General features: G+C 27.9%; 3 protein-coding genes across 4 annotated transcripts in view; 1 reads left to right on the top strand and 2 right to left on the bottom strand.

Annotated features, from left to right (window-relative positions):
* Positions 1-400: 400 nt before the first annotated feature.
* On the bottom strand, positions 401-7082 carry LOC117171218. The gene is made up of 2 exons (XM_033358316.1): positions 6779-7082; positions 401-601 (listed from the first exon to the last, which is right to left on the bottom strand). Exons 1-2 carry the CDS (start codon positions 6896-6898, stop codon positions 506-508), a joined length of 216 nt encoding a protein of 71 aa, XP_033214207.1. The 5' UTR covers positions 6899-7082; the 3' UTR covers positions 401-505.
* Positions 7083-7113: 31 nt separating this feature from the next.
* The window catches only part of LOC117171213 (BTB/POZ domain-containing protein 7), a 62864-nt gene continuing 54313 nt past the window's right edge, over positions 7114-15664 (top strand). The window contains exon 1 of one of the 2 annotated variants that reach the window (XM_033358306.1): positions 7114-7269. The gene's annotated coding sequence lies outside the window, so the exon portion shown is untranslated. Of the gene's footprint in view, positions 7270-11495; positions 11973-15664 lie in introns of those variants that run through there. The other variant, XM_033358307.1, reaches the window with a different exon arrangement.
* LOC117171217 lies at positions 7703-10869 on the bottom strand. Its single transcript, XM_033358315.1, has 2 exons — positions 10655-10869; positions 7703-7895 (listed from the first exon to the last, which is right to left on the bottom strand). Exons 1-2 carry the CDS (start codon positions 10775-10777, stop codon positions 7800-7802), a joined length of 219 nt encoding a protein of 72 aa, XP_033214206.1. The 5' UTR covers positions 10778-10869; the 3' UTR covers positions 7703-7799.

The raw sequence follows: 15664 nt of genomic DNA, 5'->3' as shown, positions 1-15664 counted from the left end.
AGAAAGATCGTCAATGACATTTTTAAAAACCCCTTCTAACTTCTCTGTACCGAATGAAAACTTTTCTCAGAAAATGAGTTTCCTTTGATTTATATAACTTCTTTCAGCTTCGCATAAGAATGAGAAGCGTTATAAATTAAAATAAAGAGAACTAATCCTATCCCTGTTCAGAATTACCATTTAAATCCAGAGGATTGTAAGAGATTAAACTTCCAAAGAGAAACTTTCTTAGACCTTTAGCTGTAAAAAAAAATTGTGCATACAATTCTCAAAAGATTGGAAGCATATTTCTTTTATATAGCAAGCTTAAAAATGATTTTGTTGAAACTCCTTAATATATTTACTTTCATGGACATTAACTATTTAGGGTTTTTTTTCATAAAGAGAAAAAGAACGTAGGTAATTTTTCATCATAATAGTTATTTTAATAAAGGAAACTTACAAATCATTTAGCTCAAAGTAACTTTTACCAAATTTAGTACTATTTTTTTGTTGATTTTCAAGTCTAGTTACTTCCCTTGTAATGTTTCAGGTTTGTTGAAACGTAAAGTGGAAATGCCAATATTGCAGCAGTCATAATAATTCCATGTGTCACCTTCTCCTGGAACAGAAACCATTTTTAATAATTTGGTCATTTTATATCATAACTTATCTGACCATTATTTATATTTTATTTTATTTTTCCCTTATTCAATATCGTCATGAACTTAAAAAAAATGATGTTTTAAATTTCAGTTAAATTTAAAACCCTTTACTGAAAAACTTCTCTTGAAACTAATAAAGTTCTAAACAAATTAATGTTTATAAGTTAAAAATTAGCAAAACAAATTATTTCACTTACATTTCCATTTGCGTTCAAAATTTAAACTTTTATAAGTACAAAATATTTAAAACTTAATAATGGGAGTTTTTTTGTTCGTATTGTACAAAACAAATCGAACAATTTATAATTTAATAATCTCACACTTAAAAATAATATAGAGGAGAGCACTCGAATATGAGACATTCTCGTAATATGAGAAAGCGGGGTATCAGCTAAACTAAGAGACCCACTCTGTTGGTTCTATCACTAACTTGTAGCCCTTGAAGAAAGAGTAATTTCGTGGTATAGTCCATTTTTCATTGGGCTTCTAAAGATTATAGGCGAACTTTTTGTGAAATCGATGGTGGTCGAGTTCTTGAAAGGAAATTCTTTAAACCCTATTTATTATTCATTAAATATGTATTTAGCAGTAAAGTTTGTCTGGAGTGATGGGGATTGAATAAATAAGTAGAAAAATATCGATAGTGTTGAAGTTTTTCATTGAACAGATCAGGCATAGTAAGTGCATAGTTGCACAGTGTGGTTCTCATAATGTGAGATACCTGTGGTTTTCATAACACTGTGGCTGCGCGGGGGACATTGGTTACAAAAGTGTTTGTGACTACTGCAAAAACTAAATATATGTAAATAGCAGTAAATTTATACTTCAGAAACATAGAATGAAGTTTTTCATTAAAAATAATACTTTATTTTGCATTTTATTAGCTATTTCCTGGGGTATCTCATATTATAAGAATAGTTTGACGAGTTTGGAAACAGCACTTTTTTACATTTTTTGTATTTTCAGCATAAAAAAAATTTTTAATAAAATTTGTTATTTGAGCTTCTTATGACCAACTAAATTTCCTTTAAAATGAGCTATATTACTTTTAAATTCAGTACACTGAATTCCGACAATCACGCCAAACAGAGTTGATATCTCATATTTGGGTACTCTCCTCTATATTTTAACCAATTTCCATTTGGAAATATTCAGTACTTATTATCTGAAAATAAAACATTAATTAATTTAGAATTAAAAAGTTAACAATTTTAAGCTAATAATTTAAAATAGGAAGCATACATAGAAATAATACATACAAAATATATTTAAAATTGAATAATTGTGATTATGAAAAGAGTTCTAATTAAAAATGTACAGTTCAATCACTCGAAATTGTTCAATATTTAACCTTTTTGAAAGCAGAAGCCCTGAAATGGAATGATTTATATCAGAAATATGTTAGTCTTTAAAAATAAGAAAATTAATTTAAAAATTAAGAAATAAAAATATGTTATCAAACCGCAAATAAATTATGACATTTCACGGTACAGCAGATACGCTTAAAAATTAACTACCCTAGAAAGTTCAGCGATTATTTGACAGTTCTGCAGCCTAAAATTTGGGCCTAATTTACAATTTTGTTTTCAGATCGAAGTGAATTAAATTTTTAACAGCCCTGAGATCCGCGAAATAATATTTTTTATTGTTAATATGTCATATTTTAACCTAAAGTTTGAGAGAAATTACATTTTTCACAAAATAATTTTTTTCGTCTTAAATAAATGCATGGGATCTCACTGAATATAACTAATTTTTTTATTGATTCACTTAGCTGTTATAAACAAATTTAATAAGCAAACAGAAAAATATATGAATTTACAGTAAAAAAGTCATTTTTCATAAAACTGCTTTTAGTCTTGTAAAATTCATTTTTACTCATGAAATAATCCCAAAAATTAACAACAGGCACATTTATAAACGATTTTTGTGGCAAAATATTTTAATTTAGCAAAAGTTTTGTTGCACGAAATATAAATGCTTTAAATTATTGTGAGAGTGACCGCTAGTCGCAGAAACGTGTAATAATTTAATAATATTCATTGTTATACATACAACAATGATATTTATGAGACTTAAAGTACCATTAAATGATTAAATTGCTATAAAAATGCCTAAAAAATAAGAGTTAGATTTGTTTTTTAGTATATATGAATTACAATTTTTTCAACAAATGAAATAAATAAATTCAAAATGTTATATTCGTGTAGAAAAAAAGTTTTCTTTCACTAAAACTTCTCAGTAATGCTTTTAGAATTTAAGCAAACACAAAAGTTAAAAAAATATGCTCTACTATTAATTTCTGTAAACATTACAAAAAAAGAAAAAATATTACTTTAAATATTATGGCAGAAAAATTGGTTAGAAATAATATTAATAATAATAACTTTTTAGATCGGTTTTTGAATAGTGATCTCAAACAATAATTGAGTGTTGAGACCTCCGGAGACTTTCAAAAACATTTTCGAATCTTAATTTTTAAAGACTACGCCTGCTATCGGCGAGAAAAGTGAAGAAAAAATTGTAGCCCACTGAATGAAGGATCATTTTAAAGGGCAAAAACTAACTACCCTTAATTCAAATCACTTCATTGTCCTCATTAGAATTGAAAATAGTTTTAGATACACAAAAAACGAACAATTTGTTATATGCTGCAAATTTTTCAACGACAATTTGTTGAAGAATGTTTAAAGTTCCGCCATGAATTTTTTTCTAATTTTTCGTACTTTTTTCAATAAAAAACTATGCTGCAAAGTCTGTAAGCTAAGAAAAAATTGGTGGCATATTCGTTTCAGGCTCATTAACCTATAAAATTTTGTCCTTTCAAATGATTTTTCATTCATTGAGCTACCATTTTTGCTTCACTTACTTTTTTGACGTCTACGTCAGATAACTCGAATTTTATCGACGATTTTAGATGTCAAATTTCATCACACAACTTTTTTTTCCAAGACAAAAAGTTGTGGCTTTTTCCGTTTTCTAATTTAAGCTAAAAAATATTTTTTTTTTGAGAAAAATCGATTTTAATTCTTTTGTTTCTTCAACCCGTGCTCAGATATTTAATGTTTGTCATTATTTAACAAAATTTGTAGAAAATGTGGATGAAAAATTCCTTCGGATGGAAGCACAAAAGGGATTGAAAAAATTATTTTAAAAAATTGTTATTAATTTTTTTCTTATGCTTGGCGCATATCTGACTTCTTTAACTTTCAGCATTTCATTTATCGATCGAATTTCGAGCAGAAAAAAAACCTTCCAGTGAGAAAGTTGTGAAATATGGTATAAAGAAGTTTTCTGAAAAATTGTAGCCCAATAAAATTGATGTTCAAGAAATTATTAATGTATCAAGTCGATAGCGGCTAAGCGACTCGCGCGCAATCGGGTAATATCGAAGTATTACCAAAAAATAAATATAATAAATACTAAATAAATTGCCACCGATTTTCAATAAAATTTCACTGATTCAAATTCACAGTAAAATATCCCGCATTTTTCAACTGATATTTGCACTGATAAGATTATGACTGTTATTTTTATGATACAACATATTTCTTTATTGAATTTGTCTGGAATATTACATTTATTACCTCGTTCCTCTTAGTTTTTCGCAACTTTTCCTCTCACTGTTCTTCACATCACATCATATCACAACACTTTTATTAAAAATCCAGCGACAATTCTCTTTTAAAATCAAAGAAATACTAAAGCTCTATTACATTGAAGCATTGAAAAATTCGCGGCATTAAGAATTCGGTGAATCTCAACTACTATATATTTATGTTTTGTTTTACTTTTGTACAGATTGTCTCAAAAATACTACCATTCTTTCTACATAATATTAATTAATTAATTATTTTACATTATGCAATTTTATTTACTTATTCATAATACTGTGATATGACCTGATTATTAGATTGGTTTTTATCTTTGGCGCTGGTGTCTTGAGACATTAATCATTTCTTGAATATCAATTCGATTGACCTACAATTCTCCAGAAAATTTCTTTGTACTGTATTCAACAACTTTCTCGCTGAAAGTTTCTTTCATCAAAATTCGCTTGATGAACGAAACGCTTAAAGTTAAAGAAATCTGATGTGCGCCAAGTAGGACAAAAAAAATTATTAACAATTTTTTTAAATAATTTTTTTATCCCTTTTGCGCTATCAGACTAAGGACATTTTTATCCACATTTCCTGACAATTTTATTTAAAAATCCCAAAAAATGACTCAATGCTCGTTACTTAAAAGACAATGTTGCTACAAAATAACAATTTCGGAACATTCTAATTTCTCCTGAATTTTTCCGAAACCATTTTTTTCCATGACCGATATACAGTTTTCTTTCAGGTTAACTTTTCAACCAAACAAATTAATGCTCACCCAAAAATATTATTTTTTAACCAAATACATGAACTTTAAACGAAATAATTACATTTTTTACCAATGAAATAAATTGTTTAAAGTGAGGAATATTCAACCAAAAAATGAATTTTCAACAAAATACATTAATTTTCAACTAAAAAAAAGAGACATTTACGACCAAAAATGTAAAAGTTATATTTATAGTTTAAAAAAATTAATTTTTAACCATCAAAAATGAATTACGAACAAAATAGTGACTTTTTCAATTAAAAAAATGAATTGTGAAACAAACAGATGAATTTTCAATCAAGAAGATTAATATTATACCACAAAAGACAAGTTTTCAAGAAAAAACACAAATTTTTAACTAAACAGTCGAATTTTCAGTTTAAAAATTAATTTAGAAAATAATAATTTTCGCCAGAGTAGATCAGTTTTTAACCATATAAATGCGTTTTTAAGTATAATGATGAGTCTTTAATTAAAAAATGAATTTTTAACTAAGTAGTTAAATTTTCGACCAAGAAGATGAATTTTCAACCATAAAGATTAATTTTCCACACAAAAAGTCGAATTTTCAGCGAAAAAAAAAATGAATTTGCGACTAAAAGTGGAATTTATATTTTTAATTAACAAAATTAGTTTTTTACAACAAAAAACGAATTTTTAACCAAAGAAATTAATTTTCAATAAAATACATGAAATTTTAACTAAAAAAACAATATTGTATAACCAATTAAAAACCAATTTTCAACTAAATACATTTTCAAACAAAAAAAAGTAATAGTTAATATTTCAACCAAATAGGAGGAATTTTCAACAGAATAGTTGAAAATACTCTACCAAAAAACATTAGTTTTCAAACAACAAGTTGTATTTTTAGGGGAAAAAAATCAAATTTCTACTAACACAGATGAATTTTTAAACCAAAAAGCCGAATTTCCGACAAAGAAAGATTTTTCAGTCAATAAAAAAGAAAAATGTCATCCAAAATGTGCAATTTTCATCCCAAAAAGACGTATTTTTTAAAAAACTGTGGAATTTTTATATTATAAAGAAATGTAAGGTTCTTTTTTTTATAACGATCAATAAAATTCCACAATATCAAGTTTTTTTAATTTGAATTTAACAGGTCGCCAATTTTCGTTTTCTGGTATGAAAAGTCAGGACAGAGCACCGACAGTGAATTTATTTTATTTTACATGAATATTAGAGTGCATAAGATAATTAATATACACATTATATGTTAACATGGTAGTATAAATAAACTGAGGCAAAAAGGTATTGTCTAAGAAATTAGAGATGTGTTAACAATTGGCGGATGAGGGGGGGGGGGCAATAATTGACTCTAGCCAAAGATTTGCCCTAGTACAAAAAATCAGAACAGCAATAAAAAAGCAGGACGGCTGGCCACCCTTGCCATCTAGCCTATTGAAACGGTCACATGATAGCACATAACCTCTTTGAAGAAAAAATTTTGATTCTCTGCCTCAATTTAATTGAGAAAACAATATGGATTCAATGTTCTAAAATAATATGTATATAAAAAATCATATAATATCCTAAATTTTCATGTAAACTCTTTAAAGTCTCGTTTGCCATACATCTGCAAATATCTAAAGTATGTATTTGAAAAGCGAAACTGCTTTTGTGTTCCAAAATAAATTGAAGCACATTCGAAATAAATTGTAATGTTTGAGTTTGGTAAAAGAAAAAAGAAAAATAAAACACAAAGATCAGTAAATATACATAGACAAAACTTGGTAACTTACAGCGAAAGAAATTCTATTTCTTGGAGGTGTGGAAACAATTGCAGTGTATTTGTTTCTCGTTTGGTTTCCGATGACTCCAACAATCAAAGGCCTCGACTTGCTCAAAGCTTGGACAGACATTTTGTTTCTCGAAAAATGCTTTCTTATTTCGTAAAGTGATGGTCGACGGAGAATTACTCTCACTCTTGGCAAATTTTATTCGGAACTCTTATCTTGGTTCCAAAATGACCTTCCTATCTTATCTCCTTTCACACACTGGAATATGGCTGTGAACTGTGAAGTGAAAAATAGATTATGACGAAAACCCGATACTAACGCCTCTCAAGGACTTCCTTCTGCACTCCGCAGCAGTCAGTCCAAACATGAAGGTGCATGATGTGGGACGTTGCGAAATTTATCTCGGATCTACTTTCTAATTGAAGCCAAAGGAGTGCAGGTTTTCGAATTAGTGCGAAAAGGAAGATCTATGGATTTTTAGTGAAACGATAATGGTAATTAGCGATTTATTATCTTACCTTTTGTCACAGACGATTTTATTTTGAGTTTGAATTATCAACTCGAGATTATGCTTATGAATGCTGTTTTGCACCGCACGGTATAATGTAAACATGAATTCACAGGTGGTGGGGATCAGATTTAATTTATGCCAGTGACGTAAAACTGGGAAGGCCCCAGGGTCCATCTTATTATCACTAAATTTAAAATTAAGGGAAAAATATTAACCCTTTTTCAAGAAATGCCGATGAAATAAAAAGTTCAAGTGAAAAAATTTAAAAATTAATTTTTTTGTGGAATCTTCAGGATTGGACTTAGTTGTACTCTCGCCCCGGGCTAATTATAGTGTAAATAAAAATCTTCCTAAATTTAAAATACGATTTTTTTTAAATATTTTTTTAATGAATAAAAAGGCAAATTCTTATTCAGTTTGAAATACTATATTCTTCGGCTATACAACCCTTCGTCGATAAATAAAAACATGAGCACTCTTAAGAAACTACATTTTAAAAATTTCAATAATTATTTATTTTGTCTGCTTGTAGTTTTTGATGTTAGCTGCAATCCACATTGGAAATGTAAATATTGAAAGGAAAATAGCAACTCCATGTGCTACTTTCTCCTGTAAAATGAAAAAAAAAAAATTTTGTTAGTAAAGTCTAATAATCATTACATTGAAAATAATTCAAATGAATTGAAAACAACTTTAAAAATAAAAAATAGTCCATTGATTGCACTAAATCTTGAGTCAAGTTACAGACATTAGAAGGAAATGAGAATAATCAGATGAAATTCACTAAAAAAATCAATCTTCATGTAAAAAACAATCATCAAGTGAATTGAAAACAATCCAAAAATTAAAAAAAAATTAATTAATTAATTAATTGAGTAGAATTGGGTTAATTTAGAAGAGTTCAAAATAATTTAGGATAAATTAATAAGAATTCAGGGCGAATTCCAAATGAAATGCAAAAAATATTTGAAAATCTCTTCAAATCTTTGAAACCCTATGAAATCTCTCACGTCTTGTGAAAAATTCTTTGAAATACATTTACATATTAAAATTCCTTAAAATTATTAAAACCTTTCAAAATCCCTTGAAATTGTTCAAATCTCTTGAAAATGTCTTCAAATATTTTAAAATACCCTAAAATATTTCAGTATTTGAAATGCCTTCAAACTATTGAAATAAATAAAAAAAAATATTTCAAATCCTCTTATATAATTTGAAATCCCTTTAAAACGCTTGGGAATCTTTTACAGTACCCTAAAATATTTCAAATCCTTTTGAATGCCATTATATTACATAAATAACTTAGAATTTTCTTTGTAATCTTTTTAAATGACCTAAAATATTTAAAATCCTTTAAACTCGCTTGGAATCTTTTTCAAGATCTTGAAAATGCCAAGTAATTTGAAAAAAATACTTTAAAATCCTTTAATCATTTTATCAATTGATCCTCAGGATCAATTAAATTAAAAAACTAAATAATAAAATAATCCATTGAATTAAGTAGAATATAATAAATTAAAAATAATGCAAGTGAGAAAAAAGTGAATTCATAAAATTCAAGAGAATTCCAAAAGATTTAAAAATAAATTAATAAGAATTTAGGGTTAATTCAAAATCTCTTCAAATATTTAAAATCCTTCAAATCACCTCACTTCTTATGAATAAATTCTTTAAAATACACTAAAATATAATAAAATCCCGTGAAATTCTATGATGATATTTGTTAAAACCCTGCAAAACATTTAAAATACCTTACAAGTTTTAAAATCCATTCAAATAATTGATTTCATCGGAAATCTTATAAAATAACGTTAGATATTTTTAAATAATTAAAAACACATACGTCCAATAAAACCGTTTCATATCTTCCGATATTCTAGAAAATTCTTTATCTTCAAAAAGCACAAACGCTTTACTTTAAAATCAATTTTGGAATTCCGTAAAATACTTCAAATTAAAAGCACCTGAAAATTCCTTCGAAGTTTTAAAAATACACTGAAATATTTCAAAGAATTCAAGACAATTAAAACATAGATAGAGACCTAAGATGATTAGTGATTAACCCATAAGTTAATTTCTTGAACGAAAAGTGACTAATAAAGATTGTGTCACAACCCGTATTATTTTTTTACAGTTACTTCTTACAGAAATTCTCTGATTTTTGCTATTTTTTTAAAGTGCATGGCTTAGAGATGGTACACGCAGGGACCAAATCTTGAAAATAGGGTACTTTAGAGGGATCTTGACTGAAAATAGGGTACAATATGAGATATATATGAATCGGCATGTGAGGCCTGATAATCAGATTTCGTAAAATATTTCATTTTTTCTTATTAAACATTTTAATTTGTTAATGCAAATTAAACGTAGCACCTTTATAAATTTTAATTAAATGAGTTAATCCAGGATTTTCTATAAATTTAAGAAAGTGTGCTTACAACATTTTCTCAGTTACTTTCCCTCAAGTTTTAATCATTATTGTCATATTTAAAGGTTTCATGTTAGAACTGTCTTTTGTTTTCTAATTGTGTTTAAATAAAATTGTACCAATTGTACAATTTACCATTTTTAAAAACTATTTTTTTTTTCTTGAAAAATATCAATTTTTGAGAATTTATAAAAAAAATGGTGTAAACATTCCAGTTATGTTCACTTCGAATCGTAAGGAATTTAATAATTTCTCAAGGAAGAAGATACTATCTTTGCCTTACAAAGATAGTATGTGGTATTTTCTTGGACTTTAAAATCATATGACGTCACAGCATGTGTTTCGCTCTATGGGGGCGCCACATGTTTCGTTTAATAAATCGACATTTGCGGTAGATATTTTGCCAAAAAAAACTAAACTTAAAGAAACAAAAATTATGGGAATGGCCCTAAATCGAAAATGTTAAAAATTGAATTATTTCAGATTTGCACTTTATATAGATAAGAAAAATTAATTTTTAGTGTTTTGTAGCACTTAAAAGGGTCATAAATGGAAAACCAGTCCAAAAAATATAAGAGCTAACAATTTTAAATATCATACATATTCAAGTAGGCCACGAAACTGTACAGAAATTTAATTGGGTAAAATCAATTTTCGAAAATATACCCAAGAATTTTGTTAGGTTATATCGTACAGGGTAACCGCGTGCAGTGGGGGGTAAAACGAAAATGCAATAATTGTAATCGACGGCGTGGCCAAAAATAGAAAACGTAAATTCCCTTAATCTTTGGAAATTTAGGCATTATTCACAAAAATAAAACTTCTAATACATTATTAGACATATTTGTTTAAAAATGTACAATATTAAACATTTTGCGATCAATAAAAGGCCAATTTTACTTGACATTACGTAAGAAAATTGAAGTTGAAATCGACTTACAGGCAAGGGTATTCTGTTCCTTGGAGGTGTGCAAACAATTGTAGTATATTTGTTTCTTGTTTGGTTTCCGATGACTCCAACAATCAAAGGCCTTGTCTTACTCAAAGTTTGAACTGACAACATTTTGTTTCTTCAAAAATGCGAGGTTTTTGTAGAACAGCACCTTTGGCAAATGACGCAAAAAACGTGGTGAACGTATGTGGTGCGCACATGCTGAGAAAAATCGTTCGAAGGTGCAGAACAATCTAGTCAAATGAACTCCTAATCATTTTACATTCTATGCGGAAAAGAACACCCTTCTATTTCATATCAATTATATACTAAAAAATTATCCAGTATTTTTTTAATAGTTCTCATAAGATTACATTTTTGTTCAAGATCTTCATTTAAATCTGGCTTTCATCAATTTTATAAATTTGTATTGGTGAGCGTTGTACGTGTCTTCTGCTTGACAGTTGGCATCCTGCCTTTGAATGAAGTGTCGATCAATATTACATTCTTCGAATCAATTGTTATTTCTTATAGATTAATTACTCTTTATATGTCACAGAATAGTCAGAAATTCCATAATTTTGAAATAAAACTAAGCTATTATTCACAGTATGAAAATAAAAAAATTATAGGTTAATTAAAACTTGCCAATAAAATACGTCAATAATTTTCAAAAATTAAAATACGTTAAGTATTATTATAAAAAATCAATTAGCTATTATCCGAAATAAGGTGCTATTATCCGAAATGAGGTGCTAGCTATATCTTCTGTCAATTTAGGGGATGGAGTATCATAATTTTTTCAAGGTTGGGAACCGTGATTTGAGTCTGCGTTAGGGTTAGGTTAACTTCCGTCGCGCATCTGACTGAGAGTCGTCTTGTCGCTAGGGAGAAATAATTTTAATAAAAAACTGAAAAGACATGCTCGTTGACTTGACAAGTGTCGGGAAATTGTGGAATCGTGAAAAACAATGAAAATGAGGACTCGGTTCAAAATCTGCCCTGAATTGGCTTTTGAAACGAGATTCAACCTAACGGGATCGTCGATTGTAGATCAAAATCGAGAGCTATACAATGGTATCGACTAAAAATGAAGGCTTTCTCAGCCCAATTAGCCGTAGGATTTAATTGGGGAGCTTTGGAGACTTGTGTGATTAAAATACAGCGATCATAGCTGTTATTCAGTGCTTCGGGGTGCTTTTGAATGATTTGAATGTAAACATGGCCGCCGGCGTGTTGTGCGATGGGTGTTTGTGTGTTACTAAACTTGATAATGTTTTGCTGAGATCGTAGTAAACGATCGGAAATATGTGCACGAAGGACCCAGGTAATTTTTTTGTTTATTCAAAACTTTGATATTATTATCTAGTGACAAAACAAGCGTGGTATGGCTTAATGATAATTTCCTCTTTTCTACAGTGCAGTTTATTTCTGAGCACTTTTTATCTAGGTCGAGTACATTCGTTTCAAAGTCAGATTTAATTTCGAAATTTTCAAGGAATATTGGTCAGAGCAAAATAGAGTTTTTCTAATATTGGAGCTGGTTTCAAATTCTCTTTGCTAGATAAGGCGAAACAGCTGGTTTGTTAGATACAATACAGCTGATAAGCATTCTTTGACAAGTGAATCGTTTCTCCTTTTTTGTACAGATAACAGTTGAGCAACAATGTTTGGGGAAGTGATATTTTTTATATCTTTTAATTAATTTAATTAAATATATATACTTGAAGAACTTTTCACTTCATGTTGACTTTTCATGATTTTAAAATCTACATATTATGGGACATATTCTTGGATATTTTCATAACATTTTTCTCTGTGGGTGTAATTGCAAATGCAGAAAAATTGAATTTATAATTCTCGTCAATGTCAACTTGCATTCTTGAATTTGTACGATGCGCCGTAATTGTGACGCGAGAATTCTCGTTCATTATTTGATAATTTAATTAAATGTGCCATTCAAGGTGGTTTTATTCTTTGATTTTAGAGTGTATACAAATTGTATGAAGTGTAGTGTTTCGTTGAGCAGTCAAAATAAATATGAGTTAGGAATAAAGTGTTTTTTTAATATGGCAGTTTTAAGTAGCTAATTAAAAAGTAATGAAGAGACCTGAGTGATTTTTTAATATTGCTTAATTCAAGCACTTTTTTTCATGATCACTAAATGTTCTATGAGTTTTGGTTAAAAGCCAGTCAGCCTGCCAACGAATTATCTTTTCCACTCTTGATCCATTTAAATAGAAAATACTAAAATTTAAAAACAAATGAAGACCATTAACATTAATTCTTTAGAAATCATCGCTGTCTAAACCAAAATCTAAATTTAGTTGAAACTCCAATTCTTAACGAAGTGTCCTGGACATAAATCTCCATCGCGCCATTTTCATAAGAAACTATAATTAACAATCTTTCTGTAAAAAGGATATTGGAAAGAACTTATTTATTTCTGGTGATAATTGAATTCCCATCATTCAGTGGATCAGCTTTATTTAAATTTAATCAACCTGAATGAATTTTTTCAAGAATCGATTTTTATTTCTTGAATAATACTGATAAATGTACTGAATGCGAATGAAGTTGGTTTTTAAAACCCAGATTAATAATTCATGAGTTTTTTTAATTGAAGCATTGGAAAAGGAAATGTAGAACATTCATCTCTGAATATTGATAAATATATAATTCAAAGCTTGCTATACAGAACTAGATAACCAACATTTATGCCGAAAATGGGTTTGAAATCTCATTTTTAATATAGTAGTGAAAAATTTCTACTTAAGGGTGGCCTCTAGACCGAGAAATGGGGAATTTTTTGAGGACGGCAAATGATAGTGAATTTATTTTTTGACCGGGAATTTTACAAAATTAAAGAGAAATATCTGTCCAGCTTCGATTTTAACATTTTTAAAAATAATTAGTTGAATTTTTATCTTATTTAATTATGATTTAATTCAGTTTGTAATGCGTAATTCGAAAATCTTTTACTTAACAAAATTTTCCATGTTAGATTTTCATTTTCAAGCATATATTTTTAATTTATAGAATTTTAAAATGCAATTTTGGAAGACTTAAGCAATTAAAAATTAAAAGCGTTTGAAATTGAAAAAGTTTGATAACAAACAATGTTGCTTGACCAACTATAAATATAAATTAATTCATTATTTTAATTATTGAACTGTACTTGAAATATCGAAAAGTGAGCAATAATTGATTTGTTGAGATGGCTCTAAATCTGTTCAAAACTTAAGAATTTCCAGAGTTCAACGATAAAAGTTAAAATATTTAAATTGAAAAGCCTTCGTCGTAAAAAGATGTAAATAATTTGAAACTGAATTTTTTTAAATAGAAAACCTTGAATCTATGAAATTTCAAGGAGCTTTTAAACTTTTACCGTAATTATTTTAATTTCTCCATTTAAAAAATCAAACACTTATTATTTGTAGAGCAATTCAAATAATTTTTAGAGTTATTTAGAGGTTAAAAAAGATTCAAAACTTGAAATAATTTTCTATAATTTAAACGAAATGTGTGTTCCGGTAAAATTCGGCTATTCCTACCGCAATTGCGGTACAAATAGCCATGGGTAAATTTAAAACAAAATGTAGATTTTCGCATATTTTGAAAAAAATGCATAAGCTTGGAAGAACTGTGAAAGGCTTTAAAAGAATAAAAACATTTTCTAAAGATTTCTAGGAAAAGTGGAAATTATTTTTTATTTTGAATAATTATTTGAAATTGGAATCATTTTAAATGCTGCTTAGAAGTTGTAAAAAACTTTGAATATTAATTTTAAATTTAAAAAAATGTAAAATAAGACTACCTTAATAAAATTGTGATGCTTGTTAAGGATATCTAAACTACTATCTATTTAAAATTAAAATAATTGAAACATGGATTTATATTTTTGGAACTGAATCTGAGTCTTTAAACGCTGCAGTTTATAAAAGTTAAAAATTCTAAATTTTTCATTTTAAATGCATTTAATTTTAAAATTAATCAGTTGAAAAGTGTTAGTACTTTATATTTTATAGGCGTAAGTTGTTCAGTATTTGAATACAAATTTGTTGATATAAAAAGTTTTAAACTTTCATTTTAAAAGTTAAAAAATTATGAGTTGCATGTTCAGTGCTTCAAGTTGCAGTTCATTTTTCATTAATTTTAGTGAAAAAATAATTAGCTTTAGAGCTCGAATTTTTCAATTAAATCGATCGTGAAACATTTTTGCGAACCGGGGAATTGCCGGGAATTTTTCTTTATTAGAACAGCCACCCTGTAAATCAAAACCATGTAATTGAATCTATAATTGTCTCCATCTTCTTTTTTTAATTACCTAACCCCATGCCTTTTTTAACCCATTTTGTGACCTTATTTCTATTTCTGAAAGTTTTAAATGAAATAAAATAATAGAATACTTTATTTTTTGTAAAGAAAAAGTACTTAAATAAAACGATGTGCCACTTTTTTCGTGACTGAAGGACGAATCAAATTCAAACCTAAAATCTTAAATCTCCATTTTCTACATAAAGCCACTTTTCTAAAGTTTTTTTTCCCCCTTAACTTCTTGCCTTGTAATCAGAAACGATATTTTCTAAAATTATTATCGTTCATTTATGAAGAAACATATACCTTTCTTCTTTTATAGACCTTTCAGCAAAATTCATCTTTTACAGACCAATGCTGTTGCACTAAATCTTTTTTTTTTTCTCGAAACAGAATTGTTGTCTGCCTGCAAACTTTTTTATTCTTATTGAGCCTCTTTATGAGATCAAGTTATTATTTTTTATGGAAGATTAGATTTTTAGTTGCTATCAAAAGACGATTTTCGAAACCAATGAAATTTGAAGTTGCAAATTCTTCAATGATTTACTGAGAACTAGTTAACTTTTTCTCCTGAGTCTATTCCGATTTTAGGTTTCCGTCACATTGAGATGGTAAAGTTCTATGTTATATGTTTAGGAACTTGATACTTTTTTTTAATTATACTTTTTTTTGCCTTAATTCAGAACATTATAGAATGTTATT

This window comes from Belonocnema kinseyi, chromosome 4, assembly GCF_010883055.1.
Source record: "Belonocnema kinseyi isolate 2016_QV_RU_SX_M_011 chromosome 4, B_treatae_v1, whole genome shotgun sequence".
Taxonomy (NCBI): domain Eukaryota; kingdom Metazoa; phylum Arthropoda; class Insecta; order Hymenoptera; family Cynipidae; genus Belonocnema; species Belonocnema kinseyi.
This window is presented reverse-complemented; position numbering and strand designations above follow the sequence as displayed.

Excerpts from the sequence above, each read along its gene's own strand:
- LOC117171218 (XM_033358316.1), bottom strand. The coding sequence starts at position 6,898 with ATGTCTGTCCAAGCTTTGAGCAAGTCGAGGCCTTTGATTGTTGGAGTC. Across the intron at positions 602-6,778 it reads GAAATAGAATTTCTTTCGCT|GAGAAGGTGACACATGGAAT; the intron begins GTAAGTTACCAA and ends TTTCTGTTCCAG.
- LOC117171217 (XM_033358315.1), bottom strand. The coding sequence starts at position 10,777 with ATGTTGTCAGTTCAAACTTTGAGTAAGACAAGGCCTTTGATTGTTGGA. Across the intron at positions 7,896-10,654 it reads GGAACAGAATACCCTTGCCT|GAGAAAGTAGCACATGGAGT; the intron begins GTAAGTCGATTT and ends TTCATTTTACAG.